Source organism: Hyperolius riggenbachi, chromosome 12, assembly GCF_040937935.1.
Source record: "Hyperolius riggenbachi isolate aHypRig1 chromosome 12, aHypRig1.pri, whole genome shotgun sequence".
NCBI classification, from domain to species: Eukaryota; Metazoa; Chordata; class Amphibia; order Anura; family Hyperoliidae; genus Hyperolius; species Hyperolius riggenbachi.
This window is the reverse complement of record NC_090657.1, coordinates 9435914-9460662: the sequence shown is the minus strand read 5'-3', so window position 1 is coordinate 9460662 and position 24749 is coordinate 9435914. Positions and strand designations below refer to the sequence as shown.

The following is a 24749-nucleotide window of genomic DNA, read 5'->3' as shown; positions in this document are numbered from 1 at the left end:
CAGTGAATGTTATATTAGTAAATGAAGAGAATTCTGTTCCTGGTGGGGGCCATGTCTTTTGCCCACAGTTTGAGGCTAAATACTGATGTCATTTCTGCCCTTTACTTTTTTTCTTTTCTCCTCCAATCGCTGAGTCACCTCAGCCTTGCCTGTAAACACAAGTGAGTAGAGGATCGTGTTTCAGATAAGCAGCTGGGCAGGGAAATAAAGGGAAGAGAAGGAATATATTAAAGATAAAAAGAACCCCCAGCATGCAACTGTTTGGCACTGACTATTAAAGGGCCAGTGCTCCTTAAAGAGACACTGAAGCGAGACTAAATCTCGCTTCAGGTCTTATATATAGCAGGGGCACGTGTGCCCCTGCTAAAACGCCGCTATCCCGCGGCTTAACGGGGGTCCCTTCACCCCCAACCCACCCCCCGCAAAAGTTGGTCGTAAAATGGTCGTAGGGAAAACTCTTCCTGGAGGCAGGGCTAACGGCTGCAGCCCTGCCTCCAGTCGCGTCTATCAGACGCGCATCGCCGCCTCTCCCCCGCCCCTCTCAGTGAAGGAAGACTGAGAGGGGCGGGGGAGAGGCGGAGATACGCATCTGACAGACGCGCATGGGGCAGGGCTGCGGCGGTTAGCCCTGCCCCAACCAGGAAGCGTTCCCCCGCTGCACGGAGGGGGTTTGGGGGGACAGGGACCCCCGTTAAGCCGCGCTATAGCGGCGTTTTAGCAGGGGCATGCATGCCCCTGCTAGCTATGAGGTCTGAAGCGAGATCTATTCTCGCTTCAGACTCTCTTTAAGTATGTGATAACTCCAAATCATAACAGCAGAAAAAGTTTTGAATGCAGGATTAGCATCTTTATCACTTAATACACTCAGACCAGTTGCTGTTAAAATTTGATTTTTATGGTGACAATCCCGCTTTAAAGAGGAACTCTGTATATAAATTCTCTGACCAAACCATGGTTCACTACTGCTAATAGGAGATTCTCTACTGCAAGAATTTGATCCATAAGATCGCTTTCTACCCTTCTACGTTCAGGATTTTTTTAAAGGGAACCCGATGTGAGAGTGATATGGAGGCTGACATGTTTATTTTCTTTTAAACAATGCACATTGCCTGGCTGTCCTGCTGATCGTCTGCCTCTAATACTTTAAGCCATAGACCCTGAACAAGCATGCAGAGCAGATGTCTGGTAAATCTGTCAGGATTAGCTACATGCTTGTTTCAGGTGTGTGATTTTAGACCAGAAAGAGTAGCAGGACTGCCAGGCAACTGGTATTGTTTAAAAGGAAATAAATATATGGCAGCCTCCATAGGTCTCACACCTCATGTCTTTTGCCCACAGTTTGAGGCTAAATACTGATGTCATTTCTGCCCTTTACTTTTTTTCTTTTCTCCAATCGCTGAGTCACCTCAGCCTTGCTTGTAAACACAAGTGAGCAGGGGATCATGTTTCAGATAAGCAGCTGGGCAGGGAAATAAAGGGAAGAGAAGGAATATATTATAGATAAAAAGAACCCCCAGCATGCAACTGTTTGGCACTGACTATTAAAGGGCCAGTGCTCCTTAAGTATGTGATAACTCCAAATCATAACAGCAGAAAAAGTTTTGAATGCAGGATTAGCATCTTTATCACTTAATACACTCAGACCAGTTGCTGTTGAAATTTGATTTTTATGGTGACAATCCCGCTTTAAAGAGAAACTATGTATATAAATTCTCTGACCAAACCATGGTTCACTACTGCTAATAGGAGATTCTCTACTGCAAGAATTTTATCCATAAGATCGCTTTCTACCCTTCTACGTTCAGGATTTTTTTAAAGGGAACCCAAGGTGTGAGAGATATGGAGGCTGACATGTTTATTTTCTTTTAAACAATGCACATTGCCTGGCTGGCCTGCTGATCGTCTGCCTCTAATACTTTAAGCCATAGACCCTGAACAGGCATGCAGAGCAGATGTCTGGTAAATCTGTCAGGATTAGCTACATACTTGTTTCAGGTGTGTGATTTTAGACCAGAAAGAGTAGCAGGACTGCCAGGCAACTGGTATTGTTTAAAAGGAAATAAATATATGGCAGCCTCCATAGGTCTCACACCTCTGGTTCCCTTTTAAGCTAGTGTTTTGATATTTTTTAAAACATAAATGTTTCTGATATCTCTGGGGATGAATCTGATAATAAATATAAAGTTTCTTATTCCATGTCGTTTCAGAGCTGTCCCTGCAATGGTGAACACCACTCCGCATTCTGGCCTGGGCAGCATAGCAAGCAAGGCTATTCCAGAAGCAGAAATGTCATGGTTTGTACCATAGATCATCTATTAATACTAATCTACATCTTGTAAACTGGTCCTTCATCTGTATCTCTCCTCTCAGGTCTCCGTTACCGTGGGAAAGTCCTCGAAAAGAGTCTACTTTTATCAGTCCAGCAGTGCCAAGACATAAAGGAAACACTGAGACAGGTGTGCTTGCCTATCTGAGTAAATGTAAAAGCTTTGTAAATAGACCGTATACTGATATTAAAGAGGAATTGTAATCCAGGATTGAGCTTCATCCCAATCAGTAGCTGATACCCCTTTTCCCATGAGAAATATTTACCTTTTTCTCAAAAAGATCATCAGGGGGCTCTGTATGGTTGATATTGTGGTGAAATCCCTCCCACAGTGTGATGGCAGGACTTAGGTCCAGACAGTTTCCTGTCTGTGAACCTTGTTGCATTGTGGGAAATAACAGCTGTTTCCAACTGCCAAGCAACCAGTATCTCCCTCTGTGCATATGTAGATCTATAAAAAAACAACCTTTTAGACTATCGCATTGTTAGTGGGTGCAGTTATAGATTACTAGTAAAAAGGCACTCCCGGTAAAAGACGGGCGCTAGGTCACAGCCGCTACCCCCCCCGCAATGCGCGCACATACGCCCCCCGCTTGCTCGTTCCCCACCACTGTCTGAAGTATAGGCACACAGGGAGCTGCTTCCTTGGCAGTTGTAAAAAGCTGTTATTTCCCACAATGCAATGAGAACCTCTGTGAACCACACACAGCAAACTGTCAGGTCCGGTCCTGTGTCCTAACTGCCCTGGCTGCGCACATGCTCAGTACAAGAAAGCCAGGGACACACAACCATTCAGTGGATGACGCAGGGACACTTGCATTTTATTGTATAGGATGGCAGTTCAGTGTTCTCCCCAGAATTATTTTCCAGCCGGGTGGCATGAAATAGTAGCCGGGTGGCATGAAAAAGCAGCCGGGTGGGTAGAGATGAAAATGCAGGGCAACTCTGCTTACAGCATAGGAGGAGGTGAGGAGGTGAGCCAATGACAGCCGGGTGGTCACCAAAACTAGCCGGGTGGAGCACCCGGCTAAAAGAGCCTGGGGAGAACACTGCAGTTGGTGCTGTCTAGTTTTTTTCATGTCTGCCAGTAGTAAGGATGATTACGCGCAGGTTGATTGTGGATCAAACAATATGAACAAATTACATGGCAAACCTCAATCATTTCTTGATCTCTCTTCTATTAACTACTCGCAAAGTATTGAGAATGTTATTATTGGGCAGATATTTCTCTTTACTGCTGGATCTCTTTCATTTTTATCAAAACTAAAATGAAAAGTCTGATTAGACTGAAAAGGCATCATGAAAATGACAGCGGTACGGTTACTGACACAGTAGAGATGCAGTGAATTATTTTCATCAAACTGAATCTGTCACCTGAAATGCCAGCAATAGTGAAGTCTTACCTGTCAGAGGAGACCGCTTTATCATTCTGATGTTCAGCCTGTTCTTACGTTCATCTGCTTTTTCAGAGACACATCTTTGCTATGATAATAGCATGGCCCATTTATTAAAGGACAACTGAAGTGAGAAGAATATGGAGGCTGCCATATTTATTTCCTATTAAATAATACCAGTTGCCTGGCAGCCCAGTTGATCTATTTGGCTGCAATGGTGTCTTAATAGCACCAGAAACAAGCATGCAGCTAATTTTGTCAGATCTGATAATGATGTCAGGAACACCTGATCTGCTGCATGCTTGTTCAGGGGCTGTGGCTGAAAGTATTAGAGGCAGAGGATCAGCAGGATAACCAGGTAACTGGTATTGCTTAAAAGGAATTAAATATGGCAGCCTCCATATACCTCTCGCTCTCCTTTAAAGAGACTCTGAAGTCTAAAGAAAAAACAGTTTTTACTGCAGTCCTATTTAGTATTAATGCCCTACCTGAAACGCTGCATCCCCGCGGCTGAACTTGCAATTAACACCCCCAAAGTCCAAGGACAAAAGTCCACAGCTTTCAAAGTCCTGGATTTTGCTGCCCGGGGGAGGCAAAGCTTTGGGCAGTAGCTCTGCCTCCATTTGCGACACTCTGCGCTGATCGCCGCCTCTCCCCGCCCCTCTCAGTGAAAGAAGACTGAAAGGGGCAGGAGGAGGCGGAGATCCGCGCAGATTGACGTGAGTAAAGGCAGAGCTACTGCCCAAAGCTCTGCCTCTACACGGAAGTGATCCCCTAATCTTCCCCTGGGGATTTCGGGGGTATTAATTGGGAGTTCAGCCGCGGGGATGCTGCATTTCAGGTAGGGCATTAATGCTCAAGAGAACTCTGCAGTAAAAAGGGGTTGTTTTTTTGAGGCTTCAGTGTCTCTTTAATGAAGATGAAGTACATAAAGTAGTAATGGCCCAAACAGCATGTTTCACCAGGCACAATAAAAGCACCTATATGATAAGGGTCCAATTAAAAAAGGTTGGCACCAGGAAAAAAAAGAATATGACTATAAACAATCTCTCAACTCAGATAATAGAGTTAGGTTGCCCAGCACACAGTGACTCCCTCATTGCCTTGCAAATTAGAGTGTATTTTATTTTTTTGGGTGCCTCTGTTTATCCAATTTTAGCATAATACCTGCAGAGCGTTGAACGTGGTACATGTGGCAGAGGCGTATTGAGCGACTTATCTGCAAGGTGTCGGAGATTCTAGACTGGACATACATGAGACTCCCTGTCCAAAGTTTTCTGTTCAGAGGATTGCTTCTCACTGAGGCCCAGTGCACACCAAAAACCTCCAGCAGGTCCGCAAAACGCTGGAGGTGTTTGAATCAGATTTTCAGAGCGATTCTAGGCATGCTAGAGATATTTTCTAAACATGCCTAGCATTTTTTGGAGCGTTTTTGTGTAGCAGATTTCATATATTGTTACAGTAAACCTGTTACTGAACAGCTACTGTAACAAAAATGCCTGGAAAACCGCTCTGATCTAGCAATTTTCAGAGCGGTTTTCCACTTTCCTATACTTTAGCATTGAGGCAGAAACGCCTCAGAAATCTAAAAAATGCTGCAGCCCCCGAGTTTGCGTTTGGGGGAAAAATGAACCGCTCTGGTATGCACCAGTCTATTCACTTCCATTAGCCAAGCGGTTTTCCCCCTGCAACCGTTTTAAAAAATGCTTCAAGTGAACCTCCAGACTAAAAATCTACTCAGCAGCACTGAAAAGGTTTGGTGTTTCTTTAACAGTTTCACAGCATCAGAACTTTGTTTTTCTTACCCAAGCCTTATTTTTAGCTGCACAAAAGCGAAGCTCCGCCCCATCAAAGAAAACTGCCCGAGCTTTTTTCCCCTGATGCTGTGAAAAGCATGATGGGATTTCCTATGTTGTTATTCACGTTGCCCAGCAACTGGGAGGGGTGATCAGGACACAGGACAGTTGGAACTGTGTCTCGTGCTCCCTGTCACCTCCTATCAACCAAAAAGATGGCTGCCCTCATAAAATCACAAACATTTGCCTGTTCTTTTAAAACAGGGTGGGTAAGAGATTATATTACCTATCTATTTTAATTAACATAACTAATGTAACTTAATGACAATATGTTTGTTTAGAATGAAGTTCCTCTTTAAGAACCGCTCTGGTGTGCACTAACCCTAAAATCTTGTCAGTGGATAGGGAGCGTGTCGTTAGCGTCGTTGATTCGGCGACCAACAAAGATACTTTCACCTCTCCACTGCAGGGCCCAATCACTGCTTCCCCCTGGCATCTTCTTCAGTTCCGTGTGCCGTAATGCAGGGGATAGACACTAGGGGCCTCTAGTACGCACAGCGCCCCTAGTGTCCAGGGCTGGGCCGAGGCATAGGCTGGAGAGGCTCCAGCCTCAGGGCGCAGTGTAGGAGGGGGCGCAGAATTCATTCAGCTGTCATTCCTAATTGTGTATGAAGCAGAAAGAAATAAGAAAAGGGGATACATGGCAGTGACTGCAAGCCACATAACTAGAGATTAAGGTGTTGGGGAGGTTGTGGGCCCTGTGGCCCTCTTAGTCTAATAGTAATCAGTGTGTGACGGCTGGGGTGGGAGGGATGGAGGGGCGCACTTTGGTGTCTCAGCCTTGGGTGCTGGAGGACCTTGTCCCGGCTCTGCTAGTGTCTATCACCTGCTTACATCCCACATGTACTCCGGGGCATTGACGTGAAGAAGACAGAGCAGTCGCCGGGGAGAAGCAGAGACAAGGACCACACGGCAGACAGGTGAGGACCGCAGGGGGGACTGGGACTTGATTTCATGCCAAAATGGATTAAAAAATCTGTGTGCGGTGTGTGACGGCAATTTAACCTTCACACACTGCGCCTGCGCGGATGTGCGTCCACGTCATCTGCTGCGTACTGCGCCTGTGCAGAGTTGTGAGCAGGCGCAGTACGACGTGGATGTACTCCCGAACAGGCGCAGAAGACCTGACCCGCCGGCGGAGTGGCGATCTTCACGGGCGGCCAGCAGGATAACGTGGAGGAGCGGAGCACGCGATATGTGCTATGGGCTGGATGAAACCCCAGGTGAGTTACATTTGTTAAAGGCCCCTCGCCTTGTAAGTCCTTTAAGCATTTTCATTCCCATAGTCACTTCTGCCTGCGTATTTTCTTGTGTGCCTTTCGGGAATTTTGGATGAAAATCGTTAAAGGAATCCTGAGATGAAAGAAAAACAAAAAACCTTTTTACATACCTGGGGCATCCTCCAACCTCCTTCAGGCCGTTTGGCTCCCTTGTCATCCTCCCGGGCCTCCTGGATCCTCTGCTGGTTGTCCGGCTAAATCTTCCAGCTGCCACCAGTCAGCCACGTACCAGCATGTGTGGCCCAGCCATACATGCACTCCATCGCGTTCCCGTTGCTGGGAGCTTCTTGGGTCTGCACGGTTACAGGGGCGTGCAGCCGGGCCCCGCATGGGCAGTATGTGGTGACGACGATTTGAAGATACACCCGGACGGCCAGCAGAGTATGAAGGCAGCCTGGAAGGTCGACGAGGGAGCCAATGGCCTTAAGTGGGCTGAAGGAAGCCCCAGGTACTTATAAATGTTTTTTTTCTATTTCAGGTACACTTTAAAGAACTCCTCTGTTTTATTGTTCCACTGCTCAACTACAGTATAATTACGCTGTTGCAGAGCCCCTGTAACGTGAATATTGGTCTGTAGCTGTTAATGAGCATTGGGTGCGAGCTAGCACATACTTGTGCTCGGTAACTCGCCTCCCCCTAACTACACTAACTGGAGAGCCTTCCAGTCCTGGGGTCCGATCTCCCCAACCCCCTGCCCGTTTCCCTCCAATTAACCCCTCCCTCTATTGCTGTGATCGGGCAGCATGGAGGATTAGTCCATAAGAATGCCTCACCTGCCTTCGTTTCAGCGGCGATTAAGCGAACCTTTGTACAATACTACTGTCAGCCTCACTATGCCGAATGGATCTGGTCTCTGTTTGATGACATCATCAAGCCAGGACCCGAATCATTTGGGCACAGTGAGGCTGATAGCAGTCGTACGGAGGGGAGACTGATCGCCACTAGAATGAGGACAGAAATAAGAGGCATACCTGACTATATGGGAGGGGCAGCAAATAAAGGGGCACATATATTGGGATAGGGAGGCTAATACAGGGGAACATCTAGATATCTATGGGGGGGCTTACAAAGGGGGTCATTTGTCTATACTGGGGGTGGATAAATATGCACGCCTGGCTGGTGTGGAAGGCTAATAAAGGGGCACATCTGGTTATGTATATGGGGGAGACTTATAAAGGGCACATCTGGCCATCCATACCGAGGGGCTAATACTGAGGCACATCTGGCTATCAGTACGGGGGGGGGGGGGGGGTTAATACTGAATGAAACGTACACTCTAGCAAAAATACACCTTTGTTTGCGAAACAAATAGCATCACCATAAATTGGGACAGGAACACAATTTATGTAGGGCTATTCAATCAATCATGTGTAAAATAGCATATGAATTTGCATGCTTCTAGTGGAAATTGGTTTCCCACATCTAAGCAACTAAAGTACTTTACTTTAAAGCGGATCCGAGATGAAAAACTAACTATAACAAGTAACTTGTCTATATATCTTATCTAAAGTTTAGATGGTTTACACAGCAAATCTAGCTGCAAACAGCTTCATGATTATTTAGTCCTGTGATACAATGACAGCAGCCATGTTCTGTTTGTCACATTACACACAGGCAAGCTTATCTGCATCTCCAGCCCTCAGCCTATGAAAATCTAATTCCCTCTCCTCCCTCCTCCCCTCTGCCTCTGAAATCTCTGGCTAGTAACCTCCTCCTCCTCCTGCCCAGACTGATCTCCCATAAGCCCTTGCTACAGTGCCAAGGCTCTCTGGAGGAGCTGTGGGGCGAGGCTTGTTTAGTTTATAGGGAATTAGAGTATTAAAACAAAACAAAAAAGTATTTGGCCTGAGGAATGCCCTATAAACTATAGGAAAGGAACACAATTATGCAATGAGTAAAAGTTTATCTCGGATCCACTTTAACAAAAAAGCAATTCTTTCCTGTTCAGTTTCTGTGTTAATGTAATCTCTGTTTTCTTCGTTCGTAGTTCCAACAACCGGGACTTCAGATTCACGCAGAGATCACATTCAGGTGAGTCTTTTTAACTTTCTATTCTTTTTTTACTATCTTTTTTTTTTTTGTGACCCTGAAACCATTTTGTTTATGAAGCTTTTAATTGTCTGCTTCTACTGAACCTTGTTTTGGCTGACAGCAACCGTTGCCTGCACTGTCCAAGGCCTTTCACAATGACAAAGACTCCTCTGGGGAGCTGCTTCAATCACAGAAGATATTGGATCTTGAGGCTCAGGTATAATTTCAGGAGTACAATGTTTGTTTTTTAATAATGACCTTGTGTTCAAGCAGGCTGGCCGCTAACCATTCATATTTTAATTCTATATACTATATCACAGATTAGAAAGATTCATCTGGAGAAAGAACAACAAAACCTGTTATTGGCAACACTGCAGCAAAGACACCAAGAAGATCTGGAGCTCATAGATAATGCACAAAGGTACGTCATATAAATCAAATCCTTACCTAGCATCTGATGACCTAGCAACCCTTTGTAGCCTCTGAGGAAGCGTTTATTAAAGAGAACCTGTAACAAATAAAATGTCCCCTGGGGGGTACTCACCTCGAGAGGGGGAAGCCTCAGGGTCCCAATGAGGCTTAGCTGCAGGCAATTCAGCGCTGGCTCCCCCGAAGTGTCACGGAATCCTCCCTTGACAAGCCTGATAAGCGCTGATTTATTTACCTCTCCTGGCTCCAGCGGGGGCGCTGTTGCGGCTCTCAGCACGGAGAGAGGCTGAAATAGCCGATCTCTGTCGGGTCCGCTCTACTACGCAGGTGCAGGAGACTTGCGTCTACACAGTAGAGTGGCCGACAGTGATCGGGTATTTCCGCCTCTCTCCGAGCGGAGAGCCGATACTGCGCCTGCGCTGGAGCCGGGAAGGTAAATATTTACATCCCTGCCGTTCCTGGAGCTTTTTTGCTGCCACCGTGGGACACAGGAGGACGGGGGAAGCCTCGATAGGATCCGGAGGCTTCCCCCTCCCGAGGTGAGCACCCCCCAGGGGAGGTTTTTCTCATTACAGGTTTTCTTTAACATGAAACCGCTTTCAGGCTTGTTCACCCCCACTGCTAACCATTTGTCTATATGTGAACCCTGTGATTAAAGGTGAAGTAGCATCCTCTTTCCTTCTCCTCTGTTGCATTGTTCCTGATCGAGGTGGAAACCTGGCATCAGTACAGGCAATCTCCAATGTAGTTTGGTGATTCAAAAAGACAAATCGCTAGATCATCAACATGAATGACCAATGCTGTTCATTGTCGCCTACTGTTCCTTCACTTACTGCCCCCTCTCCCAGAACCAAACAGTCTGCTCACCCATAACTGTACATATTAGAAGACATTAACCACACTGACCAGCTTATGATCATTTTTGACACCTGGGTGTGCAGGCCTTTATGTGGGCTCCATCCTTCACTTTGGATTTATGTAGCGTCAGCAAATTATGCAGTGCTGTACAATCAATAATAGTACAGGCAATAATAGAGGTGACAGACAACACAATACAGTAATACAATAATAAGCAATAAGATACACAATGTCAGATCATGCACTGGAGCGATAGGCCCAATAATACAAGATCACATTATTCCGTGGGTGCACAATCTAGTATGATGCACAAAGAGAGAGGGCCCGGCCAAAGGCTTACAATCTACAGGGAGGGGGTGGTATCACAAAAGGAGGGGTTTATGAGGTGGTGAATGCTAATATGGATATTGGGAATGCTGTAGATGTGGTATAGTTGGACTTTGCAAAGGCCTTCGACACTGTTCCCCACAGAAGTCTGGTGCAAAAGTTGAGGATGCAAGGACTGGGGAAGAGTTTGTGTGCATGGATAGGGAACAGGCTAATGGACAGAAAACAGAGTTGTGGTCAATGGATCATATCTGTTAGCAATGGGGTCCCACAGGGGTCGGTGCTGGGTCCAATGCTCTTCAATTTATTTATTAATAAAGTAGAAAGTAATGTTTCTATTTTTGCATATGATAAAAAGTTGTGCAGAATTATCAAGTCTAGGGAAGATGGGGATATATTGCAGAAGGATCTTGATAGGATGACTATATGGGCACATACATGGCAGATGAAATTCAATGTTGAGAAATGTAAAGTGATACATTTTGGTTGTACCACAAGTCTAGCACCATACAAAATAAACAGGATACAAGGATATCAAACTTGGAGACGACTTTGGAGTACTTGATAACAACAATTTAAATAACCGTATTTAATGCCAAGCAGCCACAGCTAAAGCTAATAAAAAAATTTCGATGCATTCAAAGGGAAATAAAAACTTTGGATGCTAGCATATTACCCGTTTAACTCTATAATCAGGCCACATCTGGAATCTGGAATACAGTTCTGGGCACTTCAGTTTTAGAGCAGGTGCAGAGACTAGCAACAAATTTGGTTAGAGGGATGGAAGGTCTCACTTACCAGGAAAGGTTAGATAAAGTGGACTTATTTAGTGTGGAGAAAAGACGCCTTAGAGGAGGTCTAATTAACACTTATAAATACATCAGAGGGTAATATAAAAACTTGGCGGATGAGCTTTTTGTACCCAGGCTTGTGCAAAGGGCCAGGGGACATGATCTGCTCATGGAGGAAAAATGTTTTAGCCATTTATTTAGGAAAGGGTATAAAGTAAGATATCTCAGATTTAAATGTGGAATGTATTACCACAGGAAGTAGTTATAGCAAATTCTATAACTGTGTCTGAGGGGAGCTTAGATGCTTTCTTTGCATTGAAGCAGATCCATGGCTATAATTACTAGGTAATTTACAGAGGTGTTCATCCAGGGATTTTATCTGACTTCCATCTGGAGTCGGTAAGGATTTTCTACCCTTTTGGGGCTAATTGGACCATGCCTTGTGAGGGTTTTTCACCTTACTCTGGCTCAACAGGGATATGTGAGGGAGCAGGCTGAAGTTGTACCTTATTTTCTGTTTGAACTCCATGGACGTATGTCTTTTTTCAACTCGATCGATTGATTGCATCTGGGGAAAATACTGTATTGCTGGACGCCATTAGAAAGCTTAAAGCGGACCCAAACCAAACATTTTTTTAATTCAAAATATTTAGTTGCACCACTCTGACACATACAAAGATCAATAAACACTTCTTCAAGCCTATGAGCATTTCAGTGCATGCTTTTCATCCTTCTCTTTTCATAACTAGGGTTATACAGGTGGCAGCCATTACTTCTGAGCTTAGTAGGAGGTTTTAGATCATGGGTGTGTTTGTCATCAGCTACCCTCCCACACAGGGGCGTCGTCTATGTGCAATCTCACACAAGCTGAGATCACCTCCCCTGTGACATCATCAGTAGCAGCCTGTGTTTTGTTTTTTATCTCCTCCACCAGACTGCTGGATTCATTAGCCTTTAGCTTGGTGAATAATCCAACCTCGCTCAAAGCTGAAAATATAACACTGAATGTAAGACATATACTGTAGTTGCAGATGCTGAATATAATTTTTATTTTCCCTCAACACCAAACATATTATTATTTATTTATTTATTTTATTCTTTTTGTTGGTGTGTGATTGATTTGCATTTGCACTCCTTACTTGTTCACAGAAATCGCCTGAAGCTCATGGAGGATTCTGCCAGCCAACGGGAGGAACGCCTTCGCAAAGAGAACCAGGACCTTTCCAGCCAATACCTCTCCCTGTGCCAGAAAGCGGAAAGCGAGAAGGCTGAACTGTTAGCTCAGTATCAGCGGAAGCTGACTGAATTCCAGCAGGAAAAGGACAAGGAGATAGAAAGAGTCAAAGAACTGCAGAGGTGAACAGCTAGATTACTCGTATCCTTTGAAGCATGTAAAGGCCGGTTCAGCAGGCGATTGAGGACGTCTTGCTTAAAGAGGAACTCCAGTGAAAATAATGTAATAAAAAAAGTGCTTCATTTTTACAATAATTATGTATAAATGATTTAGTCAGTGTTTGCCCATTGTAAAATCTTTCCTCTCCCTGATTTACATTCTGACATTTATCACATGGTGACGTTTTTATTGTTTGCAGGTGATGTAGCTGCTGCATGCTTTTTTGGCAGTTGGAAACCGCTGTAAACAGCTATTTCCCACAATGAGGTTCACAGACAGGAAACTGCCAGGAGTACCACGGTCCTCAGAGTTTCTTGTGGGAGGGGTTTCACCACAATATCAGTCATACAGCGCCCCCTGATGGTCTGTTTGCGAAAAGGAATAGATTTCTCATGTAAAAGGGGGTATCAGCTACTGATTGGGATGGTCAATTCTTGGTCGGAGTTTCTCTTTAAGGTGGCCACACACCATAGATTTTTTTAAATATCTGTTCAATTTAAGAATTGCAATCAATTTTTCTGACTGATTGTAACATTTCAAAAATATGACCAATGTACCACACACCTCACTTTTTTTTTTCCAATTCAATTTTTCCCCAATTATGATAAAAAATGATTGGAAAATCTGAGAAAATTGCAAGGGTGTGTATATTAATAAACTAACAATCTAACACACCATACAATCTTTAGAAAAGTGAAGAGAAATTTCCAGCATTCCGGATCGATAAAAATCGAAAAAAAAACAAAACAGGAAATCCAATCGGAATTTTCAGTCGAATGAAAAAAAAAAACCTTTTGTTTCGGGAGATCCGATCATATTTATCAAATTGGCATAAAATCAGATCATTTTAAGGTATCATGTGTGCAAGCAGAGAAGTGTTTGGCTTCAGTTCCTGTTATTTGGTTGTTGCATCGCATTTAGAGCCTTCTGGGGGGGACAGAGGTGGCAATTATAGCTGATACTGGACACTACATGATGAGGCGGGACAGTTGTATTAAGCACAGTGTTTAACCACTTGTTCCACCACTACATTATATCTACGTCCTCTGTGACTTCATCCAAGCCACAAGGACGTAGATATAAAATTTTTGGGGGGGCTATTTATTTCACCAGGGCTGTGGAGTCGGTACAAAAATCTTCCAACTCCGACTCCTCAGTTTATGAAACCACCGACTCCAACTCAGACTCCGGGTCCCGAAAATGGCTTTGACTCCTACTCCTTAGGCTAAAGGCCCATACACACGTCTGATTTTGTTAAACGACGGGTTGTTTGGACGTCCCGTCATTCAGTCGTCCGGACGTCAAATCAGGCGTGTGTACAGTCCGTCGTTCGGCTGATAAGACTGGTCTTGAGCGATCCGCCTGGCGTTTAAAAAAATCAGACGTGTGTATGGGCCTTAAAACCACCTTAGCGGTATGGACGAGCTCAGCTCGTCCATTACCACCAGAGGGTGCTGCTCAGGCCCTGCTGGGCCGATTCGGATGAAATAAAAAGCAGCACACGCAGCCGGCACTTTGCCAGCCGCGTGTGCTGCCTGATCGCCGTCGCTCTGCGGCGATCCGCCGCGAGCAGCGGCGAAAGAGGGTCCCCCCAGCCGCCTGAGCCCTGCGCAGCCGGAACAAATAGTTCCGGCCAGTGCTAAGGGCTGGATCGGAGGCGGCAGACGTCAGGATGTCGGCTGACGTCCATGACGTCACTCCGCTCGTCGCCATGGCGACGAGGAAAGCCAAACAAGGAAGGCTGCTCATTGCAGCCTTCCTTGTTACTTATGCTTGCCGGAGGTGATCGGAAGAACGCCTCCGGAGCGCCCTCTAGTGGGCTTTCATGCAGCCAACTTTCAGTTGGCTGCATGAAATGGTTTTTTTTTAATTAAAAAAAAACCCTCCCGCAGCCGCCCTGGCGATCTCAATAGAACGCCAGGGTGGTTAATACTTACCAGGGCTGTGGATTTTGTACACAAATCATCCGACTCCGACTCCTCGACTCCGACTCCAACTCTGACTCCACAGCCCTGTATTTCACAGCTGTGCTGGATCGGGTGCGCTCCAGTGCGTGTCACTTTCAGCTGCAGCACTAATTGGTGTAAGGGAATATACATTTCCCTAGCCAGTAAGTGACAAACGCCCCCCCCCTGGGATGAACAATCTCCACTGTAGCCAACAGCGGTGATCATTCATCTCTCTCCCTCCACACAGAGATCGCATGAAAAAATCTGTGCCTGATCCAGCGATGATCCTGCATCCGGAGCCTCCACACACCGCTCTTCACTCACCCCCATGATGCCAAATATCTGGGTCCCGGCTTGATGACGTCATCCACGCATGGTGCTTAACACCAAAACTAGGCACACCATAGCAGTAATGTTATACTGCGCTGGGCATGTAATTGGGGGCTCCGGTGATCGCCGAACCCCGAATTACATCCTCCTCCAAGTTGTGATAACTCGAAGGGGGAATAGTATTTTATGCCGCCAGAGGTTTGAGCGTCAGCGGGGTGAGCCGACACTCACTGGTGGCGTACATATACATACGCCTTCACAGTCCATTACTGCATACCGTATATACTCGCATACAAGCCGAATTTTTGACCCCCAAAAAGGGGGTCAAAAGTTGGGGAGTCGGCTTGTATGCGAGTCTTCCCTGGTGGTCTAGTGGTGGGTGGTCCGCGCGCCCCCCCCCCCTCCCCGCTCCCCCCGCGGCCGCCGCTGCTATTACCTGCTTAGGCAGCGGCCGCTTCCTAATCCGCGTTCCCCTTCTGAACTTTCAGAGTGTATCACAGCAGCGCGCCCGGCGCTGCTGCTGTGACGATGCAGGGGGCAGGAAAGAGCGGTTCCCCTGGTAACGGCGATACAGATCGCCGCTATAGGGAGCCGCGCTCTTTCCTGCCCCCTGCATCGTCACAGCAGCAGCGCCGGGCGCGCTGCTGTGATACACTCTGAAAGTTCAGAAGGGGAACGCGGATTAGGAAGCGGCCGCTGCCTAAGCAGGTAATAGCAGCAGCGGCCGCGGGGGGAGCACTACCTACCTATACTGGGCACTATACTGGCTAAACTGGGCACTTTACTAGCCATACTTGGGCACTATACTACCCATACTGGGGCACTATACTAGCTAAACTGGGCACTATACTAGCTAAACTGGGGCACTATATTGGCTAAACTGGGCACTATACTAGCTAAACTGGGCACTATACTAGCTAAACTGGGGCACTATATTGGCTAAACTGGGCACTATACTAGCTAAACTGGGGCACTATATTGGCTAAACTGGGCACTTTACTAGCCATACTGGGGCACTATACTAGCTAAACTGGGCACTATACTGGCTAAACTGGGCACTATACTGGCTAAACTGGGCACTATACTGGCTAAACTGGGGCACTATACTAGCTAAACTGGGCACTATACTAGCTAAACTGGGCACTATACTGAGGCACTACCTACCCATACTGGGCGCTATACTGGGCACTATACTGGCTAAACTGGGCACTTTACTAGCCATACTGGGACACTATACTAGCCATACTGGGGCACTATACTAGCTAAACTGGGCACTATACTAGCTAAACTGAGGCACTACCTACCCATACTGGGCACTATACTGGCTATACTGGGCACTATACTGGGCACTTTACTAGCTATACTAGGCACTATACTAGTTATACTGGACACTACCTACCTATGCTGGGCACTATACTGGCTAAACTGGGCACTATACTGGCTAAACTGGGCACTATACTGGCTGGCTAAACTGGGCACTATACTAGCTAAACTGGGCACTATACTAGCTAAACTGGGCACTATACTGGCTAAACTGGGCACTTTACTAGCCATACTGGGGCACTATACTAGCTAAACTGGGCACTATACTAGCTAAACTGGGCACTATACTGGCTAAACTGGGCACTATACTGGCTAAACTGGGCACTATACTGGCTAAACTGGGCACTATACTGGCTAAACTGGGCACTATACTGGCTAAACTGGGCACTATACTAGCTAAACTGAGCACTATACTAGCTAAACTGGGCACTATACTGGCTAAACTGGGCACTTTACTAGCCATACTGGGGCACTATACTAGCTAAACTGGGCACTATACTGGCTAAACTGGGCACTATACTGGCTAAACTGGGCACTATACTGGCTAAACTGGGCACTATACTAGCTAAACTTGGCACTATACTGGCTAAACTGGGCACTTTACTAGCCATACTGGGGCACTATACTAGCTAAACTGGGCACTATACTAGCTAAACTGGGCACTATACTGAGGCACTACCTACCCATACTGGGCACTATACTGGCTAAACTGGGCACTTTACTAGCCATACTGGGACACTATACTAGCCATACTGGGGCACTATACTAGCTAAACTGGGCACTATACTAGCTAAACTGAGGCACTACCTACCCATACTGGGCACTATACTGGCTATACTGGGCACTTTACTAGCTATACTGAGCACTATACTAGTTATACTGGACACTACCTACCTATGCTGGGCACTATACTGGCTAAACTGGGCACTATACTGGCTAAACTGGGCACTATACTGGCTAAACTGGGCACTATACTGGCTAAACTGGGCACTATACTAGCTAAACTGGGCACTATACTAGCTAAACTGGGCACTATACTGGCTAAACTGGGCACTATACTGGCTAAACTGGGCACTATACTAGCTAAACTTGGCACTATACTGGCTAAACTGGGCACTTTACTAGCCATACTGGGGCACTATACTAGCTAAACTGGGCACTATACTGAGGCACTACCTACCCATACTGGGCGCTAAACTGTGCACTATACTGGCTAAACTGGTCACTTTACTAGCCATACTGGGAAACTATACTAGCCATACTGGGGCACTATACTAGCTAAACTGGGCACTATACTAGCTAAACTGAGGCACTACCTACCCATACTGGGCACTATACTGGCTATACTGGGCACTTTACTAGCTATGCTAGGCACTATACTAGCTATACTGGACACTACCTACCTATACTGGGCGCTATACTAGCTATGGGACACACTGGGGGGTTGCACCAATCCAGCATTTCCTACCCCCGGCTTATATTGGGGGTCAATCATTTTTCCCTGGTTTTTCAGGGAAAAGTTGGGGGGTCGGCTTATATGCAAGTATATACGGTATTTGAGGCGTTTTTTGAGCTCTGCATGGTACTAACACAGGCAGGCACGAGGTTTACCCTGTATGCTTACAGGTAGTCCCCGACTTACGAACGCCTTACTTACAAACGACCCACCGATACAAACGTCTTGGATTCAGTGTTTCCATGGGAACAAGCCAGAAAAAAAATTCAATTTGGACTTGTAGTTTTTGAGATAATCGATTTTAAAAAAATTCTAAGAAAAAATGGCTTTTAACCACTTAAGGACCGCAGGAATTTTGAATGATCTGTGCTGGGTGGGCTCTTCAGCCCCCCGCACAGATCGTGTGGCAGGCAGGGCGATCAGACTTCCCCCCCCCCCCTTTTTCCCCCACTAGGGGGATGTCCTGCTGGGGGGGGGGGGGGGGTCTGATCGCCGCCGCTGAATTTCGCCTAGGGGGGGGGGGGGCTCCTCAAAGCCCCCCTCTGCAGCGCTATTCTTCCCTCTCCTGCCCAAGATAGGCAGTACAGGACAGCGATCCGTCCTGTACCGCCTCTGATAGGCGGTACAGCCTATCGGATGCCGGCGATCCCCGGCTGGGGATCTCCGATCTCCTTTACGGTGCTGCTGTGACAGCAGCACCTTGCGCCGTAAACAGCGGGGATTTCTTCCCCGGGTGTTTACATTTTGCCTGCGAGCCGCGATTGGAGGCTCGCAGGCTGTTCACGGAGACTCCCTCCGTGAACTGACAGGAAACGGCCGCTCATGGAAACACCATTGCGACCAGCCGCCGCCTATCGGCGTTGGCTAGTCGTTAAGTGGTTAAACTTGTATAAGCAGGTACAGGGGGCAGAGGTGACACAGAGGGGGACACTGGAGGCACAGAGGAGGTACAGGGGACAGAGATGGCACAATGTTCCGACTTAAGAACAGATTCAGGTTAAGAACGAACCTACAGTTCCTATCTTGTTCGTTAGCCGGGGACTACTTGTACTTAGGTTTACCATCACTGCATGGTTTCACCGCTTATCTAATACGCGATGTGACTTTTTGGCAAGGACCTAAGATTTTTTTGAAACTAAACTGAGACCATCTACATAAAGGATTAAGGGCTTGATTCACAAAGCGGTGCTAACTGTTAGCACGCCTGTGAAAACCCCCCTTAGCACGTCTAAACGAGCTTTTCATGCATAAAACTTTATGCGCGTAAAACTTTACGCGCACACTGCACAGAGCGCAGGGCGCTCCGCGCGAAGTGCCCATTAAAGCCTATGGGACTTAGCGTGCATAAAACTTTGCGCGCGTAAAACTTTGCGCGTGCAAAGTTAGCGCGCGATCTGATGGAGAAATCCGGTGCTAACCTACTTAGCACCCTGGTTAGCACGTCTAAAGACTTTAGACGTGCTAAGTAGGTTAGCACCACTTTGTGAATCAAGCCCTAAGTGTGTGTTATATAAGTGATTAGTTCCCAAATTGTAATAATAATGTATGTAATTGAAATTGGGCTGGATTATACCTTCAATAAAAAACTGAGCACAATGTGGGGAACAACATAAATTAGAAGGGAAAAAAAAAGCATGGGAAGCTGGTCTGAACTGTAGACATCATCACATGACCTTTTCTTCTCTTCTCAGGCTCTCTGTCCAGGGAATGTGCAAAGACCACGAGGATCAGCTGCAGCGCCTCAAACGGCTGAAAGAGCAAGAAATTGATGCAGTGACCAGCGCATCATCACAGACCAGGTGCATTACTGATTGATTATTCTTATAGACTATTACAGGGATCTGCAAACTTGGCTCTCCAGCTGTTACGGAACTACAACTCCCACAATGCATTTGCCTTTATGAATCATGACTGTGGCTGTCAGACTCCTGCAATGCATTGTTGGACTTGTAGTTCCTTAACAGCTGGAGGGCCAAGTTTGCAGATCACTGGACTATTGGATGTCTGTGTGCTATCAGGAACCTTGGCAAACTCCAAGAAAAGAAAGGCGTTTCTAAAGGTGGCCATACGCTGATAATATGCAGCAGATTCGACCATCAGATAGATTTCTGTCAGATGCCTGTCAGGTGGAATCTTACAGGAATCTATCTGATGTGTGCCACATACTAGGAACAGATTTCAGAATTAAATGTATTGAAAATCTATTGGAAATCTATCTAAAGGCATTACTGCACCATTAGATCCAATGCAACCCTATGGGTCATCTATCTACTGCCAGCAGTAGATCGACCTGACAGATAAGGGGCCCATACACTGGTCAATTTCAGCCATCGATCGATTCTATAGAATCGATCGATCAGAAATCGATTCTATCAGATTCCCAGATCGTTTGATTTGCAGCCGAGTGCGATTGACTTTGATCGATATTTATCTGACAGAATGGAAGATCTAGGTCGATCGGCTGCTGGCAGCAGATCTATGGCACATAGATCTGCATTGGATCTCAAAGAAGAGGTCCAAGCTAAATAAAAAATCAAAATTCACACGGGGCTTCCTTCAGCTCCTGGCAGTCATTCTGTGCCCTCACCGCAGTTCCGGTGGCTCCCAGTGTCCTCTTCTGCAGAAGCCTACCTCGCCAGGTCGGGCTCCAGGTCGGCTTCTCAGCGCTCCACCGGGCAGGTCATGTGGTCTGGCCGAAGTCATCAGGACTGTACTGAAGTAGTTTCCCCAATAAAGTCAATCACTTTGTGGATTCAGTCAGAATCTCTAGATGTATGGCTACCTTTTACTCCTCTATTCTCAAGGGTAAATAAGTTTAATTCAGGTGGCCTTTCCTCATTACTGAGGTCCTCCATGTCCCGAATAACTTACCGTATTTTCCGCCGTATAAGACGCACTTTTTCTCCCCAAAAAATGGGGAGAAAAAGTCCCTGCGTCTTATACGGCAAAGGCAGGGAATCTCCGACTTATGGACGCCCGCCGATATGAACCGCCGACCCGCCATCATCGGGGATTCCCTGCCTTGCCTGTGTCTGCGTTCCCCCTTGCCCCCGCTTGTCTATTCCCCCCCCTCCTGTGTCGCCGGGTCCCCCCCATGTAAGAAGCGGCAGATAAGACGCTCCGGAATATAAGACGCACCCAGGTTTAGAGGGCAAAAACCAGGGAAAAAAAAATATAAACTAAACCTGGTGCATCCATGTTCCAGGAGCGTCTTGTACATGACCTCCCCCAAATGGTGCCCTCCTGTGTCCCCATGTCTCTCCCAGGTGTCCCTCTGTCACCCCCAGGTGTCCCTCTGTCACCCCCAGGTGTCCCCCTGTCACCCCCAGGTGTCCCCCTGTACCCCCAAGTGTCAGCAGCCTGTCAGCCCCCCAAGTGTCAGCAGCCTGTCAGCCCCCCAAGTGTCAGCAGCCTGTCAGCCCCCCAAGTGTCAGCAGCCTATCAGCCCCCCAAGTGTCAGCAGCCTGTCAGCCTCCCAAGTGTCAGCAGCCTGTCAGCCCCCCAAGTGTCAGCAGCCTGTCAGCCCTATGTGTCCTCCTCCATTCTATGCGTCCCGCTGTGAGGTGTCCCGCTGTGAGGTGTCCCGCTGTGAGGCGTCCCCAGGCCCCCCCCCCCGCTTGTCTATCCTCCCCTCCTGTGTCGCCGGGTCCCCCCCATGTAAGAAGCGGCAGAAGCTTACCTCCTCCATCTTGCCCGCGGCGATTGAAGACATCCGGTTCCTGTGTGCGGCTTCCTCTAGTGCCGACTTGTAATGACGCGTCATCAATGACGCGTCATTACAAGCCGGCACTAGAGGAAACCGAACACAGGAGCCGGATGTCTTCACATAGAATAGAGACGCATAGAATGGAGGAGGACACCTGGGGGTGACAGGGGGACACCTGGGGGTGACAGGGGGACACCTGGGGGTGACAGAGGGACACCTGGGAGAGACATGGGGACACAGGAGGGCACCATTTGGGGGAGGTCATGTACAAGACGCTCCTGGAACATGGATGCACCAGGTTTAGTTTATATTTTTTTTTTCCCTGGTTTTTGCCCTCTAAACCTGGGTGCGTCTTATATTCCGGAGCGTCTTATACGGCGCGAAATACGGTACATAGTTACATAGTTAATTGGGTTGAAAAAATGCATACTTCCAAATATGGTGTAACAGGTATAGCCTGCACCCTCACATATATCAACTGATCCAGGGGAAGGCAAAAAACCCTTACAAGGCATGGTTCAATTAGCCCTAAAAGGAAAAAAAATCCTTCCTGACTCCAGATGGCAATGAGATAAAATCCCTGGATCAACATCATTAGGCATTACCTAGTAATTATAGCAATGGATGTGTTTCAATGCAAGGAAAGCATCTTAAGCCCCGTCTACACCATAAGAGATTGCAGCGATCCGGCGGCTCGATTAGCCGCTGCATCGCCTCTTCTGCGTGCCCGCCACGTCCCCGCTCGCCGCGCGTGCGCCACATTCGATTCCCCGCTCGTGCCCGCTCGTCCCCGCCGGCGCCGCTTATCTTCCGCTCGATTCCCTGCCATTGTCCCCTCACGGGGAGCGAGCAGGGAATCGGCGGTGCGGAGATCCGTCCTGTCGGATCTTATCAATCGAGCCGCATCAGCGGCTCGATTGATAAGGAGCATCGCGGCCGCATCTACACGAGTAAATGCGGCTCCGATCCTCCTTATCAATCGAGCCGCTAATGCGGCTCGATTGATGAGATCCGACAGGACGGATCTTGCTTCCGCTGATTCCCTGCTCAATGGCAGGGAATCGAGCGGAAGATAAGCGGCGCCGGCGGGGACGAGCGGGGAATCGAATGCGGCGCACGTGCGGCGAGCGGGGACGCGGCTGGCACGCGCGGGGACGCGGAAGAGGCGATCGCCGGATCGCAGCCTCATCTATGCGTGTAGATGATGCTTAAGCCCCCTTTAAACACAGATGTAGACCTTGAGTGAGTAAACTCTTTATCATCCTCTGCTCGCGAGTCGCAACTCTGGCCCATTACTGTGGGGGGGGGGGGTACTCAGGAGGGCACAGCAATTGCCTGGGGAGTATTGTGCTGCACCCAGAGGCTGGCACTGCAAGAAGGTGTAGCGCTATCGAAGTTTATCCTCTTCCCTCCCTCCTTATCTCCTTTTCCCATCTACATCGGCAGCCACTGAATATTTTCACATGGGAACTGCACACATATTACAGTTATATACAATTATTGATCTATTGCTTCTCCATATTCTGTAGTGTCATTTTTGTTTCCTTTCAGGTCGTTAAATGGCATCATTGAACAAATGGAAGCATTCTCTTATAAACTGAGTGATCTGTCTGTGCGTGTGGAGAGCACCCAGATGAACACTTCACAGGAAATAGAGATTGGAGCGCGACAAAGAGAAGGACAGCTTAGAGGTACCGAGCGCATAACCATCAGGCAGGATACAATGTTACTGTTTATTGGGGATTTTTGTACGTTACCTTAATTAAAGTTAGAGACACTGAAACAAAAAAAAATTATGATCTAATGATTTGTATGTGTAGTACAGTTAAGAAATAAAACATTAGGAGCTGAGACACAAGTCTAATATTGTTTCCAGTACAGGAAGAGTTAAGAAACTCCAGTTTTTATCTATGCAAAAGAGCCATTGAGCTAAATTCACAGAGAGCTCTGTCTTCTGAAGTTTATTATCTCAACTGTCAGTCATTTTATTTTATTTTTCTCTCCAGAGGACAGGTCAAAAGTTCACTGGCCTGTTCTTTAAAATCATTTAGAACGCTGAGTAGTATGTAAACTGCAAATATTAGAGAATGATGCAATGTTATAAAAAAAAAAAAACACTATATAACTGAAAATAAAAATGTGAGACTGTTTTCTTTGCTACTAATATTCTAGTAATTATCCGTACTACACAACCAATTTTTTTTTTGCTTCAGTGTCTCTTTAAAGTGGGATGAAACTCCATATTAACTAAACAAAAATTAAAGTAAGAAATTATTTATGTAGCTTGTGTTTAGTGTTCACTGTCAGATTTAAGAGAAATGTGATATGAAAAAAGAAAATAATACTATTTCTGCTGCTTTCATTTTTACTGCTCCTCTGTGATTCCAAAAGTGACATCACTTCTGCCCTTTCTTTCTGTTTCTTTTTTCCACCCAGCTAAGTGTTAATTTATGATGTTAAGCATCACCTAAATAACAGGCTAGGTACACACGATGCGGTTTTTCGGTCGATTTCCCGTTCGATCGATTTTCACACTGCACAGAAGTAATACAGTTCAATAATGGTCACTTTGATCACCAGTACTGTCTCCCTAACTGATCTAGTATACACTGTACACACACGCACACTGTACACACACGCACGCACACACACGCACACTGCACACTATACACACACACACACACGCACACTGCACACTATACACACACACACACACACACACACACACACATGTACACACACACACACATGTACACACACACACACACACACACACACACACACACACACACACACACACTATATAAACACACACACACACACACACACACACACACTATATAAACACACACACACACTATATAAACACACACACACACTGTATACACACACTGTACATATATACACACACACTGTATATACACACACACACTGTATATGTACACACACACACACACACACATGTACACACACACATGTACACACACATGTATACACACACACACACACACACGTACACACACACGTACACACACATGTACACACACATGTACACACACATGTACACACACATGTACACACACACACACACACATATATACACACACATATATACACACACACACACACATATATATATATATATATATATATATAATATATATATATATATATATATATATATATATATATATATATATATATATATACATATATACATATATATATACATTGAAGGGGATCTCGCCTTTGCGGGGCAGCTGCTGCTGGTTGCGGCTTTCGAGGAGACAATGAAGACAC

At 46.5% G+C, this 24749-nt stretch overlaps 1 protein-coding gene across 1 annotated transcript in view; it reads left to right on the top strand.

Annotated features, from left to right (window-relative positions):
- FBF1 (Fas binding factor 1) overlaps window positions 1-24749 on the top strand; it is a 169435-nt gene that overhangs the window by 71332 nt on the left and 73354 nt on the right. Inside the window, exons 14-21 of the mRNA XM_068264242.1 lie at window positions 2208-2294; window positions 2371-2456; window positions 8844-8887; window positions 9009-9104; window positions 9208-9308; window positions 12442-12648; window positions 19435-19542; window positions 23001-23140. Of these exons, the coding sequence (XP_068120343.1) occupies window positions 2208-2294; window positions 2371-2456; window positions 8844-8887; window positions 9009-9104; window positions 9208-9308; window positions 12442-12648; window positions 19435-19542; window positions 23001-23140 (869 nt within the window). The remainder of the gene's footprint in view (window positions 1-2207; window positions 2295-2370; window positions 2457-8843; window positions 8888-9008; window positions 9105-9207; window positions 9309-12441; window positions 12649-19434; window positions 19543-23000; window positions 23141-24749) is intronic.